At 37.9% G+C, this 24,840-nt stretch overlaps 1 protein-coding gene across 3 annotated transcripts in view; it reads right to left on the bottom strand.

Annotated features, from left to right (window-relative positions):
- Positions 1-2,496: 2,496 nt before the first annotated feature.
- Positions 2,497-24,840, bottom strand: part of RPS6KA2 (ribosomal protein S6 kinase A2) — a 279,666-nt gene continuing 257,322 nt past the window's right edge. For all 3 annotated transcript variants that reach the window (XM_060753717.2, XM_060753719.2, XM_060753718.2), the window contains 7 exons: positions 21,537-21,626; positions 20,604-20,762; positions 19,237-19,398; positions 15,798-15,874; positions 13,898-14,015; positions 11,268-11,405; positions 2,497-8,795 (listed from right to left, as the gene is read on the bottom strand). In XM_060753717.2, the coding sequence (XP_060609700.1) occupies positions 8,670-8,795; positions 11,268-11,405; positions 13,898-14,015; positions 15,798-15,874; positions 19,237-19,398; positions 20,604-20,762; positions 21,537-21,626 (870 nt within the window). In that variant the 3' untranslated portion in view covers positions 2,497-8,669. The remainder of the gene's footprint in view (positions 8,796-11,267; positions 11,406-13,897; positions 14,016-15,797; positions 15,875-19,236; positions 19,399-20,603; positions 20,763-21,536; positions 21,627-24,840) is intronic.

Below are 24,840 nucleotides of genomic sequence, written 5' to 3'. Positions count from 1 at the left end.
TTTCCTACTGCCTTCAACTTGACTGACCACTATTGTCTTTTCGAATGACTGGAGAATAATTTCACAAGGAACCTTAAGTAAACCGTTGTGTGTGTCTGTACCTTGAAGTTGTCCTCTTCTTTGGAAAAGGAATAGTCAATGGTAAAATTTTCCATTTCCTTCTAAAATACAGCCCACACCACCTGACACTTATTGGTGGTCTCCTGTCCAAGTACTAATCAGGACTTTTGTTTTTGACCATTTCTTACTGATGTGCATTGGGTACGCGTGTACTGATAAAAATGCCAAAAGAAAGCTAAGAATATGAACTCTGCTGAACAGTTTTAAAAGAACAGAAAATCTTGTTTTTACCATGACTAATGACATTTTTCTAGGAAGCCCAAGACTAGGGCATGGGGACAACACTGCTAATCTTCTTTTGTTTCCAAATGGTATTCTGAAGCACACTGTCTCCCAAGGCTGGAGATCCCAAATAATCAGGGCAAATTAATAACTAGCATAACTAACTCTATGATTTAAATGACAAACTTTGCTCATTATATGTGTGTAAAAGAACAGCATACTTAAGCTTTGGAGCTATAATTACCAAACAATTTTCATTGATCTACAGCTATTGTAATCTTTAAAATCTCAGCATTTCTAGTCTTAATTGGGATCACAGGATAGGAATTAAGGCATTGTGCATCAGCACAGGAAAAGCACAATAAAAACTCCCTGACAGATGGTCATCCTGCCTCTGTTTAGGAACCTCCACCACACTCCGAAGCAGAGAGTTCTGCTGCTGAACAACTCTTATGGTCAGGAAGTTTTCCTAATGTTTAGATGGAATCTCTTTTCTTGTAATTTGAACCCATAGCTCTTAGTCTCCAGGGCAGCAGAAAACAAGCCTGCTCCCTCTTCCTTATGATATCCTTTCAAACACAGTTATCATGTCTGCTTTCAACCTTTTCTTTGTTTCAATTTGTTGTTTTCAGTTGCAGAACAATCGATACGGGTGAGATACAAATACCAAATAGATGAACTTGTGTTCTATGCAGAACTTTCCAGGGCTGCCGAACAGAACTCCTGTGGTATCCAGGCTGTACATTCTTCATCTTTTAATTTAATTTAACCTTGTGATTTGCCTATTGGTAGGAGATGCATTTTAAGGCATATTATCTTTATATTTCAGTGCTGCCTGAATAAGCATTCTCATTCACACAAACGGTATGGATATTTACTAGTTCTCTCTTAGGCGATCCCTCGTAGCCCAAGGAGGATGGTCCTCCAAGTCTGGTGTCTTGGTGTTGGGTTCATAGGTGGCTGTGGAGCCCTGTTATTGATCTGCATGTTCTCCTGCAGTGAGGACATCGGTTTCCATGTGGAAGGAGGTCCTGGTCAGGGTTGGCTTGATGCGCCTTCCTCTTGGCACATTTCTCCCTTTTGCCCTCCATTTGTGCCTCTTCGAATTCTGCAGCACTGCTGCTCACAGCTGACCTCCAGTTAGAGCACTCAAGGGCCAGGGCTTCACAGTTTTCGGTGTCTATGCCACAGTTTTTAAGGTTGGCTTTAAGCTTGTATTTAAATCTCTTTTCCTGTCCACCAACATTACATTTTCAATTCTTGAGTTGGAAGTATAGTAACTGCTTCGGGAGATGGTGATCTATCTTCAGTGCTGGTGGTCTTTGCTTCTTCCAGCACGCTGACATTTGTCCATCTGTCTTCCCAAGAGATTTGCAGGATTTAAAGGTTACAGTCCTTTATCTCAATTTCTACATGGCCAAGAAGGGCCTCTACATATATTGAGACCCCTCCAAACTGACTGAACTACCAGAGAAAAAAAAATGATATAAAATGTAGGGTTGTTATTTGAATGTTGTTGTTTTAATCCTGTATGATTTTAAAAATTAACTTTGGTCTTATAGTTTCTGCCTTTTGACTGGCCAATACTGGTTTTGCATTTTGGTACATATTACTGTATGGTCAACATGATAAACCCTGAATATATTTCTATGATTTGTTTCTGTGACAAAGTCAAAATGCAGGAGTATTAACTGGGGTATGGATATGAGGAGGAGATTTTAAGGCATTATTAAGTTAAAGCAGTGGTTCTCAACCTGGGATCCCCAGATGTTTTTGGCCCACAACTCCTAGAAATCCTAGCCAGTTTACCAGCTGTTAGGATTTCTGGGAATTGAAGGCCAAAAACATCTGGGGACCCGAGGTTGAGAACCACTGAGTTAAAGGTTTCCCCTTGACATTAAGTCTAGTTGTGTCTGATTTGGGGATGGTGCTCATCTCCATTTCTAAGCCGAAGAGCCGGCGTTGTCCATAGACACCTCCAAGGTCATGTGGCCAGTGTGACTTCATGGAGCTGCGTTACATTCCTGCTGCAGCGGTACCTATTGTTCTACTCACATTTTCATGTTTTTGAACTGCTAGGTTGACAGAAAAGAGCATTATTGCCAATCTTTTAAATATTTAGTCCAACAAAAATACTTATATCAACAACAAAGATTTGATAGATCTTTTTTTATTTCTTTATAAATAAAGATGTACAGATGAAGGCCAATACTGAGGTTCCTTCCTAGGAGCCTGTCACAGTAAACCCTTGCCCTATGGACCCATATACACTTTTTTTTTCTCCTGACATCATCCTTTCACATAGACACACAGAGCTCTGAAGATCAATTCAGACCATTTCACAACATCATTCACCCAGCAGCTGAGGCCAGCAGCTGTAGCAGCAACAGTAGACACAGTGCACAGAAAATAGGATCAATTGTCTTCCCTGGAGACAATTGTGTCTAACAAAGTCCCAAATGATTACTGTGCTATAAAAATATAACACTTCATAAAACCAACTTTACTTCTTAAAAAAAATCTCTGGTACATATACAATATACAACTGTAGCCCCTTTCAGATTTGAAAGCTTGAAGCATAGACATTTCAAACGAAACCGTTCACAAACATGGATGTGGAAATTTAAAAACAAAACACTGCACCACATTCTCGAAATACTAATACTTCTGAAACCATTACACAAACCTTACAATCCAAGGAATGTTCCATTGTTTCCTGCAAATCAGATTTTGAACCCATTTGGTGTTTTTAATCTTTAAGGCATCCCACAGGTCATTTTATAATGTATAAATAAATTGTGTAAATACAATTTGTCTAGAATCTACAAAACAGTACATTCTCCAGTAGCTCAGGTAGCGAGTTATACAACTAAATATGAATGAAAGATGTGATTCTGTGCCTATGGAAAAAATGATCTTCCTTCTTCATTTCATTCAGATTAAGTTAAAGAGAGTGTCTTGAGATGGAAATTATCATCATTAGTTTCTAAAGGGGCTCATGTTTGTTTCAGTTTTGCAGCTACTGAGTAATACAAATACCCAAAGTAATGAATGAGACAAACTGTTAAGAAAAAAAAAATCAAATAATGATAAGGTGTACATGAATTATGTTCATCCACTAGATTCTAATATTTCCAGCAAATTGAGAAATAAATACTGAGAATATTTGCCCTTTGCAAGTAATTGCTAGCATGGGCTAACTCCAATCCTACCAACATTATTTCTCAATCATGAGGAGGAAGAGAAGGAATTGTATATGGTGATGATCCCATGAATTTTCGCTGTAGAATTAGGGATGTAATGTCTTTTGCGTGAAGGAGGATTAAATTGAATTAAAGTATTAATTTTATTAAGCCAGAGGAGCAGAGACAGACAGCCTAGGGCATTTTTGCTGCTCGAGGGGAAGAACTACACCATTCCATGTATTCTGCCTATAAAATGTAACTATCAGTTGGGTTTTGATTTACCACTAGTAATGGGACTGCATTACATGATGCATAAGAGAACAAAAGACTTGTTAGGGAGAGCTCAAGGCATGCTATCTCATGTACAAAGCCCTTGTCTCCAATTCCATACAATCATTTTCCATCTCCAACATCTCTCAACTGAAGCCTGATAGAAGAGCCAGATTTGCAAAAGAGTCCCAGCAATCTGTGAATGGCAAACATAAATGCTGCAGTTCTGTACCCAAACCATGGACAGTAATTCCTGGAAATCATGGGCATTATTATTTGAAGCTAGATCTCCAAGGCCAAATGCCTTTTGACTGATAATATCAGGAATCATTCATCTGGAAGCCCTCGTGACACCAACATACAAAGATAAATGCCAAGACTTGCAAGCTACATGTGCGTTTGTAAGAATATGTAATCGGGCATGAGATTTATTTATTTATTTTCCATATTTGCACTCTGCCCTTCTCACCCCGAAGGGGACTCACTTGTGTTTCAGTATTACTGAAGCACAATGAGATTAGGCATTTCAATTTTAACACGAACATACCTGTCTCAGTATCCTGTTCTGTTGAAAACAGTGAGGTTGACCTTAGATAGTGATTCCAACAAAATTAGAATGAAGACCTAGAACCTGTATAGCTAGAACCTGTATAATCACCAAACAGAAAAGAATCCAGTTTTAGAGAACCTGACACTAAAACTTGGAAGTTAAACACTCACTGATAAGTTTGACTTTCTATTTTAAGAACTCAAATACATAATGCAGATTACCTTTCTCTGTCTAGGCCCCCTTTTGGAATCTGTCCGGATAACGGAACAGTACCGATTTATAAAACATAAAACTTTTTTAGTGTTATTACAGCAAATCTGCTGACCCTTTCCAATTTTAAAAAAGGTTTCACTTTTGGTTAACTGTGCATACATTCTAAAGAATAGTTCCATAACACTTTTAAGGCTTAAATCCAGCAACTAGTTCTAAGTAAAGTAGATCCACTGAATCAACTGCTTGATGACAAATCAATACTTATGTTCATTTCATTGATTCAGTGGTTTACTCCACTTGGGATGATCAATTGGATTTAGACCTCAGTACAAAATGTGTTTTAAGCAATGGAAACCTCATTGATAGGATTAGGTCTATGCAGACTAAAGTAGTTTGTTACATATTCCACGTTGTTCATAATATCTATATGGCCTCTTGATTGGGTTGGCTTCAAACTGATCTAAAACCAGAAGTATTAATTTAGCTTTGTGACAGAAAGGTTGTGCAAGATGGTGGAGGCTGGAGTTTGTGTCAAAATACAAAGCATATTAATTATGACAGTCAAAAGGTTATGCCATGACTCTCAGGACTACTGCTAGTGTTAATGACACTTGATTCAGTAAGGTTATATGGCTATGGAAACTCCTGTGTTACAAACAGTTAATTCAAGAAGATTCCAAATACTGGACAAGGGTTAGTGGCATTACTACATGTAGGACATGCTTTGTGAGAGCAGAATGACACCACTGTTCAGAACCAGAAAAATCAGTTGTATTTCAGCTGTCCATGGGGTTGTGTAACTAAACAGCAGATTTACACAATTTTAATTTTACATATTTTATATAGTGGGATAATAACGGCAATGAAAACATAGGAAGCAATTTTATACTAAGGTTGCTAGTTCATTTAACTCATCACTGACTATCCTGACTAGCAGACCCTCTGTAGGGGAGCTGGAGAGGCAGAGCACTGAACTTCCAATGGTAATCCTCTGCTCTACCACCTAGTGATAGCTGTTCTCTAGCAACCTAGGTATCACATATAATACAGGTGGGGATGACCCAAATGGTGTTTGAAATAACCATTCTTATCTACATGAAATTGGATTTGGCTTGGACTTAATTTGTGGCATATAACATGCCCTGTTGGAATAATGTACACATAAATATGTGAAGGAAAGGCATGTTATTTCAATTATTTTCATCCATTCTCATTGTGTTCCACCTGCCATTCGTACTAGAGATTTGACTCTAAACAGTATAATGTGACATCTTCTGAAGTATCCATGGATGGACCTGAGTAATAGGCTTCTTAGTAAAGTGGACCTATAATGTTAGCAAGTCTAGGGAAAGGGGTAAACAATGAAAAATGCCATAACTTTTTGTAGGGTCTGGCTAGGGCACATGAAGATATTTGTTGCACAGGTGTATTCTATCCTGTTCAACCAAAGAAGGGAGAGATCTTGCTGCCTTTAGATACACATAATAAAAATAGGCCAACATTTTCAAGATTTCTAATATCTACATTATGCCCTGCTGTACTTGAACAAATTCATTCATTTTATGGAGTTACACAGCATTGTTATTCCAAAACGCAAATGTGAAGAGCAAATGCTCTATTATGGCACTATGTGTACAGCACATAAAATGAAGTATTAAATATATATTTAAAATTAAAGATAAGATAAAATAAATTATGTAATAGCTTGTTGAGCACAAAAACAAACCCCAGTGGTATAATTACAGTAGCCAATGGAACCTTCTTCTTCCTTGCATATACAGGCTCAGTTAATATGGATCTCCCAAATTGTATTTAGGGTCAGATAAATTGCTCTAATCAGTAGGATACAATATTCTGTCTTCCCTCATTACCCATTCCATAAGCAGTGAAAGAGAATGCAGAACACTAATTTCTTCTGCATAACTCTGAGAATTGACAACATCTATTAAGAAAAGGAAAATCAAGTAAAGTGCTTAAAATAACCATGATAATACAACTCTGAAACGAATACTCCTAAATTCATTGATTTCAAAGGGGTTAGATTGCAATCCTCTACTCACTCATTTGAAAATACTCCTCACTAAATTTGGCAGAACATAGCCAAATTAGCAGACATTTAGAGCCAGTGTGGGGTTGTGGTTTGAGCAGTGAACAATGATTCGTGAGACTAGAGCTCAAATTCTTATTAAGCTACAGAATACCACTGGGTGGCCTTGGGCAAGTCACACCTTCTTAAACTCGGAGAATGGCAAAGGCAAACCCTCTTTGAATTTTTTTTCCTCTAGAGAACTCTGTGATAGGGTTGCTATAAATTATAAATGACTTGAATATTGAGGATTATTGAAGCAATCTAAGTGCTAATGGATGGAAATATACTTATTTTTGTCACCTGGATTGTTCTTGACAAAGCCCAAGAAAATAACTAAAGACATTTAGACTGCAATTCTATACAGCCAAACCCAGGTGGGAGTAAATTCTGTTGAATTCCATGGTACTTCTGATTACTTATTTTTGTCATCCCAATTGGTGCTTGATGACAGTCAAGACAGTAATGAAAAACCTTTAGACTGCAATCATATACAGACATACAGAAAATAAATCCCATTGATTTCAACGATGCTTAACTTTTGGTTAGACATGTATAGGACTAGATTGTTAATCCAACATAACAATGGAACTTATTTTTTCCGACACTGTGAAACACTATAGATTTAAATTCACCACTGACAGCTTCTTTTCTACGATTGATCAGAGTGCTTGCAGATGGAGGGCTCTTACCTCTAGTATTCAAAAAGTATATTATGCAACTGTTCTGTTTGATTATTTTTAACCCTTGCAAGGGCTTTGGTAAGAAAAACAGTAGAAGAAGTGATGGAAAAATGTAGTGGGAGCTCAAATTGAAAACACTATCTGATGTACTGTATAATTCAGTGGTTCTCAACCTGTGGGTCTGTAGGTGTTTTGGCTTACAAACTCCCAGAAATCCAGGCCTGTTTACCAGTGTTAGGATTTCTGGAAGTTGAAGGCCAAAACATCTGGGAACCTACAAGTTGAGAACCACTGGTGTAATTCCATCAGCAGGCAATGCAATTGCACAGTAAGCACCTCATCTGGAAGCACCCACAGACTAGATAATTTCTTCCTGTAGACATTAGCCTGGCATCATGAACTGTTATTTTAAAATTGAAGTTTGTAGCATAACATACTGCCCTTAGGGATCACTGCCTTGTGTTTATGCATGTGGATATGAATGCAAAGAGGGCAAAATCTTATCAGCTCTGCCTATCCTCAAACTGCATATATTATACACTGTATTTGCATGAATACCTGAAGTATCACAGGCTCCCGAATGTGCGATATGTACCCACAGTTTATCTGGGGTAATATAGATTGTGCATTTTTGATATTTACATGAGGGGCCTTGTAGATGTTGACTACATGGATCAGCAGATACCGCCCCAGTTTTACCCCCATGCATTTATTTCTACACAAACCAAACACATAAAAATGACTTTTTGAAAAAGTAGTTCAGATACTCTACTTGTTTCCTTCATATTAAGCATTCCTCTTAGCAGGGTATTACATTAATAGTGTTACAAATCACATTTCATTCAGTCCTCTGGAAATGAACCTCATTGCACCTGAAAATGGGTAGCTGGATTATCTGCTAGTTGTGACAACTCACCATGACACATATGCTATGGTAGTATTGACTTCTAAAATCAAAACTAATTGATTCCCTATTGAAAAATGTTTACAAAAAAGTGGTCTTACAGAGCGTCTAAAAGATTCCAAAAATAGCATTTGGAGAAAAGGAGGAGGGGACAAAACAGGATTTTAGCCATTTATACTTAAATTAAGAAACAATAAAGCAATTGAAAATTGGCACATTTTTGAGTAATTGCTAACTCAGGATCTTGGTGGTAATGTAAAAAAAGAGAGGAATTTAAAAGTAAAGAATATCTTTGCCTTATATTGAAGTTCTGCTAATTCTTGCAATGTATTTGCCAATAGTCCAGAGTCCTGCAAAATTAGCAATGTATTTCGGCCTCCCTGATTGACATATGGTGTGTGTTCTCCTTTTTTCTGCTAGGCATTTTTTTGGGATACTACAACCTCGTTGAGGTCAGTCTTTTCATCCCCCGACGCTGGGCAAGATTGGAGGACAATACAGGTTCCAGTCTTGGTGCCTGAGGTGTTCGGTTTAAAGCAAAGTAGGTGGCTGCCATTGCACCCTGCAAAAGAAAGATGAGATAATGATGATTATTATTTTTATTTATACCATGCTTTATCACCCCTGAAGGGGACTCAAAGCAGCTTAACATAAAAGGATTAGCATAACCATTTAAAATATACAAACATACAAACATTAAAACAGGATTAAATATAGACAGTAAAAAAAATCCCAGTTCAAAACCATTAAAATAAATTCAAAGTTTTTTTTTTTAAAAAAAGATCAGAACATGGAGAAGTTAAGAACAAATCCTTCTTTTCCTTCTTCCCATTTCCCCGATCCCACCCATTTAAAGACAAGGAAATAGCTGGGCCAGGAGCTTCTTCTGGCTATGCTTTCATCAGCCAGAGCATTATCTGACATGGCTAGCCATATTTATAAAACTATGTAAGGGCAGCTTTTCATATTAAGGGAAATAGAATCCCCATAAAAGTGGGAAAACAGAATAACTCTATCAGAAGTTGATCATAAAATCATGGTGGAGCACCTATATGTGTGTGTGTGTGCTATCGCTAGAAATCTCTAGTTCATCCATAAATGTTTCACTGGTGGTCCTACAGCAGAGCTTTCCAAACATTTCAGGTTGGTGCCACACTTTTTAGACATGCATCATTTTGTGGCACAGTTATTCAGTGTTGCTAGCAAACTAGATGTTAAACCAACCTATTATAAGAGATACAGACACTTACCATATATACTCGAAGACAACAGCCCTTTTTTGAACTGAAAAAGCCTCCTTTGGCTTATAATGGGGTCAAGGTCAAGGCCAGGCAGCAAAGCCTGGAAGCAATTGCTTGCAATATATGATATATTTCTCTCTCCTCTTCACTTCCCTTCACAGTGTGTTTTCTTTTCCAGTCAAAAGGGAGGGAAGGAGAGAGATATATTTCATGTCCTCCTTGTTTGTATGGCTCTCTTTCAAACCCATTCAATTTTCTGGTTTTGTGTGTGTGTGTGTCTAAATGTATTAACTTTATATGTCCATTTTTGTTCCCTTTGAAGTTTTCCCCTCATGTGTTTGCAGATCCTTGCAATTCCTATATACATACAGATGTCTAGAAATTTCCACGTACCTGTATATCGGTATCTATGTGTATACATTATTTTTATATGAATTTTCCCCTCACATGTTTGCAAGTCTCTGCAAATCCTATATAGATATAATTATCTATATATAGAGAGATGTCTAAATAGATATATATGAATATAGATATATTGGGCTTGCAAATATTGCAGGAGGGAAATGCACATAGAGAGGATTTGCAAACGTTTAAGGGGGAAATGCATATGTGAAATTAGTATATATAATTATAGATCTATATCTAACTCTGCATTGTTTACATAGGCATTGAATGTTTGTTTGTTACTATGTTGGAAACTGGCCTGACTCCCCATGGGGAGATAGGGTAGGATACAAATGAAGTTCTATTATTATTATTATTATTATTATTATTATTATTATTATTATTATGTCATTGTTGTTACCATATTGTTTTTGTTGACCCTACCTTTCCACTTACAGAGCTTTTTTAGTGTTTTTCTTTGAAATGCAGTAAATATTCAAAAACATTTAACCTACTGATGCCTCAATTAATGTAATTGTATTGGTATATTTTTATTTTGAAATTTACCAGTAGCTTCTGCATTTCCCACCCTCGGCTTATACTCAAGTCAATAAGTTTTTCTAGTTTTTTGTGATATAATTAGGGTTGGCTTATACTTGTGTATATACGGTACATAACTTGTAAAAATAAAATCTATGAGGACATATGTATCTCATGAAAATCTTTCATTTATATTTTTAAAATACATTATTTGTAAGATGACATACATTTTCAAGATTTTTGTCATTACTGGTTATATTTGCAAGACACACCTATACACTGCAGCTGACACAGTAACCTGTCACAACAGAGCTTGGAAAACTCTTATCTAGAGATTCCTACAGAGAACATACTAATAAAATCAAATCCACAAAAGTGAAACCTCTCTCTCTCTCGCACACACACACACACACACACCTTCCCTTCCCCTGCTAGTTCATTATACTAACTGGCAGATAATGTGTGAAAAACAAATTTAATTATATAAAGAGCAGGACGGGCAATGCAGAGGGAGCAGGGGCCAAGTTTATATCCTACACTATTCCTAATGGCTCACACCATCACATTTTAGCCTGTTGGAAGTCACACTGCACAACCTCTGGCTACCATTTAGGCCTATTTCAATGTTTGTTTGGGAGGATTCATGTGGTTGTGGTAATGAAAGTGACTTGTTGCATTTCTGGCTAATTTTTAGTTGATTGGGTGAGAGAATTAGCCTGGAATTTAGATGGATTTTTAAATTTTTGCTTTGGGGACCACAAAGTGGCGTTTGGGGGCTTCATTTGGCCTTTGGACTACACTTTTCTTACCTTGATGTTCAAACCATCGGGCAACTTTTCTGCATGCAGCCATGCAAAGTAGCCACTTACCTTTACCAAGTGTACATCCTGTCTGATGAGCTGATTTTGGGACAGGTATTCCCTGTTTATTATCCATGGGTGCCTTAGGACCTGGGTTGCTGTTAAGCGCTGATGGGGATCTACATGAAGCATCTTTGACACAACATCCTATTAAAAAGGAATTGCAGACAGGAGTAAATAATAGTTAGTAAAATAATTCCAAAATCAATTAATTCTATTGCATCGAGCACTATGCTGATATGTAGCTTCACACCATTTCACAGATTGTCAGGATTTATCTGGCATTCATTTGAGTTTTCGATTTTATAGAAGCAATACCATTTTAGTATGCCATTGTATTTATTTATTTACTGCATTTGTTGACCGCCGTTCTCAGCCTTAGGGCGACTCACGGCGGTGTACAACATATAAAAAGACAATTTACAAAAAAGCAATATCATAACAACAATAACAACATCACTATTAATAATGCCATTACACTAAATCATTTGCGACGTCTCATCATAGAATCACAATCCAATCTCGTTATCCGTATTCCGTTCCACTCATCATTGCCAATTTGTTGTAGCACTTACTCAAACGCCTTCTCAAACAACCACGTCTTTAGGCTCTTGCGGAATGTCATAAGGGAGGGTGCCTGTCTGAAGTCTACAGGGAGGGAGTTCCACAGCCGGGGGGCCACCACCGAGAAGGCCCTATCCCTCATCCCCGCCAGGTGTGCCTGTGAGGCAGGCGGGATCGAGAGAAGGGCCTCCCCAGACGATCTCAAGGTCCTCGTGGGCTCGTAGGCCGAGATGCGGTCAGACAGGTATTTTGGGCCAGAACCGTTTAGGGCTTTGTAGGCCAACACCAGCACCTTGAATTGGGCCCGGTAGCAGATCGGCAGCCAGTGGAGCTGGGACAGCAAGGGCGTTGTGTGCTCCCTGTGTCCCGCTCCTGTTAGTAACATGGCTGCCGCGCGCTGGACTAGCTGGAGCTTCCGGGCCGTCTTCAAGGGCAGCCCCACGTAGAGAGCGTATGTACTGGGACTTGAGCATCCATGGATTTTGGTATCTACAGGAGGTCATGAAACAAAACTGTAGCAGATTCTAAGAACTCACAGTATTTCAAGAGGAAATTTGATCAATTTCCAAATGACCCGACAGTGGTGCATCACTTGGGAGAACCACAATGCCATGCAATTAGTTTCAAGAAAAGACTGAATTAATGCAATGCAATGACATATTGGTATGACAATATTTGATAAGATCTCTGGTTTGCTGACCTGAGGTGCAATAGAATGCTATATGCAAGCCTTGGCCTGTTAGTGCACTTTTTGTGTTAAAGCTGTTGAATTGGAATCATTCCAAAGCTGTCATTCTTGCAACAATCAGGAAGAGATGCAAGAGACACTCTTGCCAACTGTTTCTCAGTGTTTTCAACACAGTGTTTAAATATGTTAGGACTTATTTAGCCTTTATTTCAAAAGCTGTGTGAAAACACATCATAGGATCATCATCTGGTACCATAAACTAGCCAGCAACCAAGTGATAAAGCAACAAAATTTATTAATTACTAGAGTATATACCTGGTGTTGTCCAGGTATGCATTTTCTAATGCTATTTATTAGAAATACTCATTATCAGTTTACAATTTTATAAATGGTCCAATCAGAGATATCTACATTTTAAAGATTCTTTCCCACAGAGGCCACCACTGCCTCTGATGCCCCAAAACACAGCAGCTGGGTCATAGGGGTCACTGTTTGCCTCTTTTCTCCCTTGTCCTGCTTTTTTTTCCATCTTTGACTGGCCCTCTGAGAACACCTCCATGAGAACGTCATCAACACTCTGGCTAAGAGGCTCCTGCTGATGCTCTAAATATCAGCAGGCATGCCCTCTGAGAGGGACTCCTAGAGTATCTTCCTAGTGATGCTCTCACTATCTTCCGTTTATAATCTCTCCCTCTATATAAAGCCCTCTTGTGGTTGCATCTGAGTGCTGCAGCATGAGGCTCATAGACCACCAATGTAGGCCATTTTAAAAATTAGGCAATAAAATAAGGTCACAAAAGGGGTGGATGTTTTTAGTTTAAACCCAGCCAGTATTTTGATTTAGATAATGAAGGATATGTATACCAAGTTTGGATCAGATCCATCATGCCAAGTTTGACCGTTTGAAATACAAACATACATACGTATATACAATATATACATGTTTTTGGTTTTGTTTATATAAATAGATAAGATGGAGACAACATGACAGATCTCCTTTCAGTGAGAATCATGGCTGCTGTACCAACAGATAGCTTGCATACTGGCTTTGGAAACATGTGCATCAGTTTATTTCACAAGTAGCCACCCACAACTCCTTCTACCTTGTTTATACATTAATATTTAAAAATATTTAAATATTTATTTATGTTATTGTTGTTGCTGGTGGTATTATTGCAGTCTAAACATGTTTTTCCACTGTGAAATATGCACATATTCCTAGGGTACTTTGGTTGCTATGTTCCAAGCCAAAGGCTCGTCTTCTATTAAGTTTAGAACATGGAAGAGTATTGTAAAATTAAATAGGACTTCTTGGATCTTACAGAAGCATCAACAAATTAAAGAATATCTGGAAGGATAATATAAGAATGTAATGTTATCTATTTACCTTTGCAGCATCAGATATTGAATCCCAGTTGCCTCCAGTGAGTGCATATTTTCCACTGCCAATTCTAGCCAGAATCTCCTCAGGCGTATCATCTGGTCCATTTGCAAAAGGAGTAAACCTGTTAAACAGCAAGTGATGTTTTTTTAAAAAGAACTTTGTACAGTGTAGAAGTATTTGATTTAAACAGGGTACTCATATCAAAATATTTTGCAGAATATAAAGAGAATTTCCCACAAATATCTAGTTTTATGCAACTTACCTGCAATTGAGGAATATTTTACACTTTAATAAAATGTAATTAAAAAACTTAAACAAAAAGACACACACACACCAAAAACAAAATTTAAAAAGGATGAGTAGTACATTGTGACACAAAGTCAAAGAAGCCACAATGTTTTCGGCAAATGGAAAGCAAAGCAATACGCTTTTTGTCTATGTTTACATTTCATGCATGCAAAATATAATTGATACTAAAATCCTAATTGTTCTTTTTATTGGAATTACATAATAGGGAACAGGAGTGCTTCAGAATCTGGACTGAAAAGCAGTGGTACCTGGAACTTGGCACTTGAGCAACAGAGTAGAGAATATTTTGAACTTGGGAAGATTCCAAACCTAGAGGCCAAAGCTCTTGTAATTCAGATGCACCACACAAACAGAAAGTGGGAAGGGGGTTCCATTTTTCACGACAACTATGAATGAAAAGTAATGCCTCCACCTTCGTTACTTGGATTTGGATGGGTTTCCAGATAATCCAGACAATCACCAGACAATTGGATACATTTCTGCCAATGATGAACAAGTTTTCTGAAGCTGTCATGGAAGAAATCAACACTATTTCTGCAACCAGCGTCTCACAGTTCTCTCATCTGGGTACCCATTGTGCACGAATCTTCCAATAGCCAAGCAAAGCAATAATATGACCCACACATTCTTGTGTAATGCTGATTATGCTTGAAATTTCTCTGAATGATACAATGATTGTCCTGAATCAATCTGTCAATCTTTTGCTTGTGAAACTCGGTGGTTGCTGTCACAGGACGTCATGCAAGTCAGATGTTTCCATCTCAACATCTTTAAACTTACTCGCCCAATGATGCACAGTACTCACAACAACACAATCACCATAAACATCTTGCCTTCTCTGATGAATCTCCTTTGGGGTGACACCTTCTGCTGTCAAGAATTCAATGACTGCACGTTGCTTAAGTTGCATTGACTAACCATCTGTGCACGGTTCCATACTTAGCGCTTTAACAACACAACTGTCCAATGCTAACGCTTCCTGCTGAAATGGAACTGTAGAGGAGAGTCTACTGAACAAGACATTACGTGCCACATATCAGTACTGCCATCTGTTGAGGAGTTACGAAGGTGGAGGCATTACTTTTCATTCAAGCCTTGTATAATATCCTAGTTTCAGGTAGGTAAAGAAAAGGTGGGGCAGTGATTTAGGTGTTAATAGAAAAAGGTTGCCAGTATAACTATACAAAGAGCACAATTAGAGAAAGGAGCTTGCAAAAAAAAAAAAAACAAAACTTCACATTCCTTCTTAGGTGTCAGCATAAGTTTATTTAAGAGAAGCTTTTCAACAGCTCTAATCTTTTCTATGCTTACTTTTGGTTTTAACCATTTCAATTGCTGCCTGAACTTTATCTGTTGTCTACCAGAAGTACAGATAACACCGTGAAGAGCTAAGAAATAAAATGGAACATTCATTACTGGGAAAAGTCCTTGGACACTCTTACAGAATTAAAATAAAAGGGTTTTGAATTTTTAATTTGTTTCTGAAACATGTTGTCATTTTCCTTAAGCATTCATTGTACTGTGAAAGTTTTGATCTTTGAATTAACATTAACTATCAGAAGTGTACAAATATTAGAAAATCTGGAATACCTACCCTGCTAACATTGTGTACAAGAGAATTCCTAAGCTCCAGATATCGCAGGCTGCATCATAACCTTGACGTTTTAAGACCTTCAGAAAAAGAAAGAAAGATGTTCTACACCACTTTGGTAAATACATTTTTATAGTGGCTTGGTTCGTTTTTCTTTCAGCATACATTTTTAAAAAAACTCATTTGGATTGGAAAATTTTGCATCAATCACTATGATGAGTTAACAGTGCATGATGAAAGCATGAAGTATCTTGAAATAATTCTGTACGCTTGATTTTTGTGTGCTGAATAAAGAGAAAACAGGAATACTAGAATCTTCCTTCTACTGAAATGTACCTTTGGTCCTACAAGCTAATTAATGTCACATGGTGTCAACTGGTTTCTCATCTTAGTACTACCAATGCCTGACCCTCCATAGCTTCTGCCAACAAATATGGTCACTTATAGGGCATACCTAAATGGGTCAAGTTAATCTGAAGCTTTTGTGCCCCAGATCTAGCATGTTCCTGCTCAATTCAGAGCCATGCCCCTCCATGTTGATCAGAATTCAGAGCCATGTTCCTTCTGGATGCCAGAGTTATGATTTCAGCAGATATGACAAGCAATGGCCATGTTCTCCAAAGGCTGCTGCCCAGTGAGGACAAACAGTAACAAAAGGACATTCCATCTTCCGCCCTGCTCCAATCAGCACAGAGAAAGGATGATGGTGGCAGTTTATGTGTGTGGACAATGAACTAGGCCAAAACGGACCTGATTCAGCTCTCCATGTGGCTAGAAATCCCAAGGACACCCTGAAGTTTTCTACAAACTCCAACTTTGCTTCCTGGGAAGAAAGTTTGGGTTAAGGGATAAATATACATTCCTGCCAAAGTCGTTATGCACCATGAAAACTGCTAGCATCAGCTATAGACTCAGTATGCTTTTTTCCACTTGTGCAGACTTAGCCATGCTTAGGGGAAGGAGAAAGCAACTGATGCCAGAGATAGCCAACTAGTGCTTTACAACTTGGCTGTTGGCTCCAAAGACATGTTATGGGCCACCCTGCAGCCAAGCCAAATCAAAATTGTTTCTTAAGCAATGTATTTTCAAAAGTCTTTCAAAATGTCCAATATAATTTGGCTTAATTCCAAAACATGGAGGTCCTAGTTATGATCATTTGTTGTAACAAAGCAATGAATATCTCTCTGAGACTTTAAAGACTGATGTGTTTGTTGTGGCATAAGATTGAAAGAATGCATTTGAGGTAGATGGCTGCAGTATGTGAAAGGTTACAATCCACCTGTTGTTCTTTAAAGTGCCACAGGAGTCTTGCTGCTTAATATTTTAGTTCTTGATAGAACCAAATGAAAGGAGTCAATTTACCTATTCAAATTCAACCTATACAACAAAGACCACTTGATGTTCTTGGCAAACCTGCAGGCCACATTCATCCTAGCCTTGTCATAGAACATCTTATCTTCTTAGAAATCTATTGAAGTCTCCGATCAATATAATGCTACTACTGAGCTAAATCCAATATTTAGTCTCCAATAGTAAATCCAATAGTTAGTCCAACCTGAAAATATAGATGTTCAGACAGGCCTTTGACCTTGAGTAGGCTGAATGGGCCCATATGAAGCTGACACTTGGCACCTTGTGAATTGATGGCAGTTAGTTTTATCTAATGTTGTTTTAAAATTGTATTATTTTCATTTTATGCTACATATGTTGACAGGGGTTGTGGTTATAATTTTATGTGACTTGTTTTATACTTTTGTATCTTTTTACATATTGTATGTTATATGTGCACCCTGAAGTGCCATGTAAGCTGCCCCAAGTCCCTTTGGGGAGATGGCTGTGGGATATAAATAGTTTTTTATTATTATTCTCTATTAAAGTAGGTTCACTGAATAAGGCAGCTAAACCTAGTAAATGGAGTGGAGAAAAAAGCACCTCCCCAGAGTCAGAGATGAGCATCACCCCCAGTAGCCGGAAATGAAAGGAGAAGCCTCTGCCTTTGTGTTTGTCTGTCTCATTGTATATGATTGAAAAAACACACTGAATGTTTGTCTATGTATGTAAATGCTGTAATCTGCTCTGAGTTCCTGGCGGAGAAGGGCATAATATCAATAAAGTGTGTTGTTGTTGTTGTTGTTGTTGTTAAATTAACACTTATGTAAGTCTAATTCCTTCTGTGTGTGCAACTAGGGCCCAAAATAGATTTAGTTCTTTACTTCTGCATAAAACAATATGTACAACGTAAGGACACAATGTCAAACATAATGATGTCTTCCTTGGCTACAAATTGCTGGAGAATGCAATCCAGTATTTTTCACCAAAAATAGGGTACTAGAAAAGAGAGCTAATGATAATTATTGAGTTTTAAAGCTTGCTTTTCAAAAATTGGTTGCATTGGTTCTCTGGTAAATTAATGATGTAGCTCCACTGCAAGGCAGCAAATGGATTTTGAAACAATGAAAACCATGCAATGACTTTGGCTTTTATTATGTATCAATAGCATAGAACTCCCTGCAGGAGTCTTCAAGCCATGTAATTTCAGGGGCAGCTATCTAATGAGAATCAACGAGCTTGTAAATAAAACACAGCATGTAACTGCCAGTTTGATGAATACCCAGCATATAAAATTCTTTCTCTAGAGAGCCAAACCATATTTTTGGCTACTTAACTAACATAGAAGGAATATTTTGCCCACAGTTCCATATGGACACAAATAAATTTCATCTAGGCTTTGATGAAATTAGAAGCTGGGAGACGGGAGGATAAAGGTTAGTGTAGAATTAAATCTAAGCAAGATCAGGTCTTTTTGAAATATGGTTTGTTTTCCTACTTGCAATTGTTCCCACTAGATGGCAGGCTATTCCCCCTTCTCACATATCCTGACCTAATAAATTATAATCATAATGGTCAGAATCCTGCATTGCAGTAACAAATGCATAAACTGGAATGATGCACTCATGACAGCTACGTATTCATAATCTCAATGTACCCCTCAATTTAGAGACTACAATGTGTTGTACTATTGCTGGGAGCCTTTTGACTTACGATGATCCCACTATGGGGTTATTTTGACAGCATTTGTTCTGAGGCTAAGAGAGTGTGACTAACCGAAAATCACCCAGTAGGCTTCCATAGCTGAGTAGGGATTCACATCTTGGTTTCCCAGATGCTATGAAGGGACTTTGAAAGTCTCCAGTTCCACGTTACAAGGATCTATTGCCAGGAGGCACCTGGCTACCTTCTCACCTCCTCTGTTCTGCATAGGGTTGCCCTCCCTCTCAGATATCAGGTTTGTATGTTGTTCATCTTGGTGTGTTCTTGGACTCAGCACTAATCTGGAAAGCTAGGCTGCTGCAGTGGCCAGGGATGCACCCTTTCTTGAGGCAGGCATTTCTGGCCTCAGTGCTTCATGTCTTAGTTACCTCCCAAATAGACTTCCACATACCTCAGGTGCTACAAAATTGGCTGTGTAACATGGTGTCATTAGTAGGCCATTCTCAGCTCTCAGTTGTTTGGCAAATCCAAAATCACAAATTCTGATAGAGTCCGGGTTACCAGATTCATCCATGTACAGGATATTACTAGGCTTCAGATCTCGGTGAACAACCTGGAAAGAAAGTTACAATTGTTATTCTATAAGGTAGTATAGTGATAAGTGCCAAACTTTCAACTGGGAAATTTTAAGATTTATCAGTAATTGTCAGAATTTTGTTTTGTGTAATAAAGCCATATTTTGATAATGGATGAAAAATAAGGATGCATTTCAGTCAGGAGCCAGAGCCCCCAGTAGCGTAATGGGTTAAACCCTTGTGCCGGAAGGACTGCTAACCGAAAGGTCGGCAGTTCAAATCCGGTGAGTGGGGTGAGCTCCCATCTGTCAGGTCCAGCTTCTCATGCGGGGACATGAGAGAAGCCTCCCACAGGATGACAAAACATCTGGGAATCCCCTGGGCAATGTCCTTGCAGACAGCCAATTCTCTCACACCAGAAGTGACTTGCAGTTTCTCAAGTTTTTTTATGTCAGGAGAAACTTGAGAAACTGCAAGTCACTTCTGGTGTGAGAGAATTGGCTTTTTTAAAGTTAGAAGCCAAAGAAAATGGCTAATTTTTTTCATTTACATATATGCCTGGTTGAATGAAATGTTAAAGATATTTATAATGCTACCTAAGTAATTATTTACTGCTTTTCTCAGGGTAAGGGTTGCAAGGGGAGGGGGGTATCTTGAAAAATATCATGAAAATGTAACCTGTTCTTTAAATGTCTGAGGACATCTTCACTGTTACCTATATTTAAAATAAAATGATTTCCAGGAGGTTTGTAATCTATTCTATGACAGAAAATGAAAGAATGGAAATTTATTTATTTATTTACTCTATTTATATCCTGCCTTTCTCTACCCCAAAGGAGACTCAAGTCGGCTTACATATAGGCAATTATTCAATGCCTTAGAACACATATAATTTCAATAAACATTAAATTTAAATTGAATTAATACAGAATCCTGCAAATTATTACAAACCACTCAAAATGAAAATTTGTGGTTCTAATAAGTAGTATAATATGTCAGTATTTTAGTTGATACTGCAGCCAGGAGAGTTGTAGGAACCCGGTCTTGGGTATGGAAGATTTTTACAACTTCAAGATCTGGTGTCACTCCCTTTGAAATCCTAGGCATATCTTTTCAAAAGCAAATTAATCACCTATACATTTACATGGTTTTGTTACCTTTTGAGGCAGTATTCCCTATTAGTCAATATCTTTATTGTAATGTATATAGGAAGCAGATTGACTACAGCGGAAATGGTACTTACTCCCTGGGAATGTAAATAGTCTACAGTCTTGGTAATGGTGCAAAGGACATCACTGGCCTCTCGTTCTGAGAAGCATTTCTGTCGAAGAATTCGGTCTAAGAGTTCTCCTCCTCTCATTAGTTCCATCACAAGATATACATATTTTCCATCATCATAAACCTTTAAGTGAAGAGAAGCAAAGAGATGACTTCTTGAGGGATTTGTGAGACAATATATTACTCTATCACTCATTAGAGGCCATCTTCACAATATGGAGTTTATTGTCTCTTCTATGGACAATGACATCTTGATAATACTTAATACTTGATAATACTTAATCTTAATACTTGAGACATATATAGGATATAGGCAGGACACTAATGATTACATTTAAGGGCCCTCACGAGGAGAAAGAAGATTCCTTTTCCTTTCTGCAAATGGTTGTAGGAGCAGAACTGGCTGACATTAGACTTCAGCAAAATGTAAAGCTGCTCTGCTTATTCATTGTACATGAATGCCAAGGTTTCTGCACAAGTAACAAAATGTCATGATGGTGATGATTCTACTCCATCTTTTTCCTAGACTGAGACTCAGAGCAGCTTTCAACAATTAAAAAAGACATTGCTAAGATCCCACAAGTCATAAAAGTTAAAATGAGATTAAACAATAAAAATATAACCAAATTAAAGCACACACACAAGTACAATACACCAGCAATTTAGTAATTTATGTTATGATTCCCTACTGTGGCATTAACTCTAATTAAATCAACTGTAAAAAATACATTTTTCTTTAAAATATAATATTCAACTGGACTCAATAGAGTGAGCTACAAAGGGCCATGAAAGTTAACTGTAGTGGGTCATCCCCCCTATTTTCCATAACACAGATGTCCAATATTTCTGTAGATCAATTTGCTAGTGCTGGGTGCAGAACTGATGGAAGGCAACTTACATCTTTGAGAGTTATGATGTTTGGGTGCTGTCCATATCTTAGAAGAATCTCAATTTCTTCAGAGGGGTCTCGTTTGCTTTTATCAATTACCTAGGTGAGGAAAACAAATAAAGAAGGAAGATATAGGGTGACAAAATTCAAATGGAAATTTAGCCAAAATCCATAAACTTCAAAGGTATAGGTAAGATGTTATCAGGCAACTGCAGAGCATTGATAAGTGCATCAGTTAAGTGTTTACGGAAAAGAATTAAAAAACAGCAATCGCAAAAAAGAAGACTTGACAGGCCTCTTTTGTATAGGACCTGATGTTGCTGGCATTTATGTTGCAGTAGTAAAATGCCACTGAATACCACCATGATATAGATTCATAACAGGATATATCAATTTGCCATTTTTATGATTTTTTAAAAGTAAAAACCAAGCAGACAAATGTGACTTCCTAGGTGAACAAAAGTGTTAACAGCCATGTAATACAGGATTTTAAACTGATGGTTTAATCTGCAATGTCAATTTATTTGAAAAATGAAGTCAGTATTGAAAGAGAATATTGGCCATCTTTGCTGTTGGAAAATAGATCAGTTTCCATTGCAATGTATCTCCAAAAATAAGTCCTCTGAGTCATTTTAGTTTCAGTTGTGTTCCCTCCCCAGACAGCACTTTATTCTGGCTGTACAGAATGACTACAAGATAGTTAACATTGTTTGAAAAGATCATGGGATAATTCTTTTATCATGTCTTGAAGAAAGAAAATATTGTAAACGTAAAGGTTTCTAGAGGATTTTTTTTCAATGTAAGGTTTGATTAGTTTCAGTGTTTGATCCACTTCATGGTGGAATCTTCCATAAAATTGCTACAGTTCTTTTTAAAAAGAGAGAAAATCAATGTTTTTATGAAAAGGAGCATAGCCTTCAGTAAAAACAAATGGGCCATGACTTTTGCAAGCAATAAATTATGTTAAGTCTACTGTGCCAGCTGCTCCTGTTCCTTACAAACTCAGATCTGACATATGCCTTCATTGCATTCTGTTGGATTACTATAATGCACTCTAGGGACCTCATTGCATTCACACATTGTGACGAATCTGGTGGGGCCTGATGGGGGGCGTGGGGAACCCCACACCCCACACCGCCCACCTTCCCCCTTACCTCATTCCATGGAAGTGTCACTGCCCAGCTTTCCCCCATTTTCAATGCAACATGGGAAACCTCCTGTGTTGTCGCTGCTCCCTCCTACTCCAATTTCACCCCTCTTCAGTCACAGAGCCTCACCAGATCAACATAATGTGATGGGAGCTGGCGAGATCTGTGCCTGAAGAGGGGTGAAATGGGTATAGGATGCTTTTGGAAACTGTTCAGAAACTTCAGCAGGTAAAAATGCTTTGGTCAGAACGTTGACTGAGGCCAGTTAAAAGGGAGCACACAAATCATGTTTCAGAGGGTATCACTATCTACTGTTTCTTTTTGGACTCTATTCGAAATAACAGATATGATCTATAAATCCTTATATACCTTAGGTACAGGCTGTCTGAACAATCGTATCTCCCTATAGGATCATGCCTGAGTCTTAAGATCTCAGGAGAAGGCTGTATATGTATTTCACTACCATTGCAGGTCCATCTGGCATTAGTATGGGAGAAAGCCTTCTCCTTGACTGATCTCAGCCTCTGAAATTCCCTTTAATGTGGGGCTAAGCTGACTTCCTTCCTGTTCTCCTCTGCTGGCAGTCAAAGACTTTCATATTCACACAGACATGTAATGATTGTTTGTCTGGGAGGGGGGGGGGGGAAGGGGAGCTTTATATGGGACTTGTTTGCTAAATATAACTTTATTGTTATATTTTAAAATGATTTATTCTATAAAATACATCTTGATGAGTAATTTAGGTGTGTTTTTTTATTATCAGGTGATTTTGGGGGGGGGGGGGGTATTTGTTCATTTATCTTATTTTAGCCTTTTGTAAAATACCTTGAGTTTCAAGACAAGAGAAAGGTTGCATTTATATCAATCAATCAAACAAACAAACAAAAATATGCCCCCAGCTAGACTGCAGTTATATAAAAACAATGGATATGATCAAACATTAATTTTCCTCACTTCCAGTCCCAGCAACCACAGAGTTGTGTTGGACAACCTAGAGATTTCTAGAGAGGTAACCTGTATAGGAATTTGCTAGGCCCTCCAATAAAGCTCTATAGTACTTCCTAGGAGAACAAACCACACAAAAAATCAAATGTAGAACCTAGCAGATTGCTGGAGAGAAGATTTTGTGATATGTAAGTAAAACCAAGGATATAGGCTTCATGATTATGCAATACATTCTCAGTTACTTTAGCCATATATTTACTCAGCATTTCCAACATCAGTGAATGTTGTTAATATATTCTGAATTATGTTACAGTACAGTACATTAATGTGCTGTATATCACAGAATGTCTACAAAGAGAGACCACAAACTCAAACCAGACTGAAATCATACCCTCTTAGTTGAAAGCTCTTGTACATTATAATCCTAGAGTACATTTTCTCTGTATGAAGGGAAATTGGTTATGGGTACTCAGTGGTATCAGACATGATCTGGCACAAGCACAAAAGCACCCCCTTTCATATTACTTCAAATATTTCAGAAGTGAGACAAACAACTGAAAAACAGAATAATATTTTGTCAGCTTAGATTAATTTCCTTTTCCTTGTCACATGATAAAGGAACAACAGTCATTTCTCACAGTTGCTAGGAAACATGATATGATGGTTAAAAAGTACAGACTGAAGAGTTTTAGAAATACGTTGCCTATATGACAGCAGATCTTCGTTGTAGCATTAATACGACTGGGAAGGAACTTTGATCCCCTCTAGCTATAAAAAAAACAGTTAAAATTTGTTCAGCTCATAGGAGTGATCTCCTTGTATGAAAAGTGAGATAGATGGGCCAAAAATGGCAAGATTACAGAATATACGTATTCCATCTGTTACATTGTTCAAAGAAATTTACAATGTACATGAATTGGAAAGAGGGAAAATTAACAATGAATTATAACCTAATAATTATTAGAAGTTATGCAAGGAGCTCCTGGTGGTGCAGTGGGTTAAACCACTGTGACGGCAGGACTGAAGACCAACAGGTCGCAGGTTTGAATCTGGGGAGAGCACGGATGAGCTCCCTCCCACAAGGACAATAAAAACATCAAAACATCCAAGCGTCCCCTGGGCAACGTCCTTGCAGACGGCCAATTCTCTCACACCAGAAGCGACTTGCAGTTTCTCAAGTCACTCCTGACACGACAAAAAAAGAAAAAAGAAAGAAGAAG

This window comes from Anolis sagrei, chromosome 1 (genome assembly GCF_037176765.1).
Source record: "Anolis sagrei isolate rAnoSag1 chromosome 1, rAnoSag1.mat, whole genome shotgun sequence".
Lineage (NCBI taxonomy): Eukaryota > Metazoa > Chordata > Lepidosauria > Squamata > Dactyloidae > Anolis > Anolis sagrei.
This window is presented reverse-complemented; position numbering and strand designations above follow the sequence as displayed.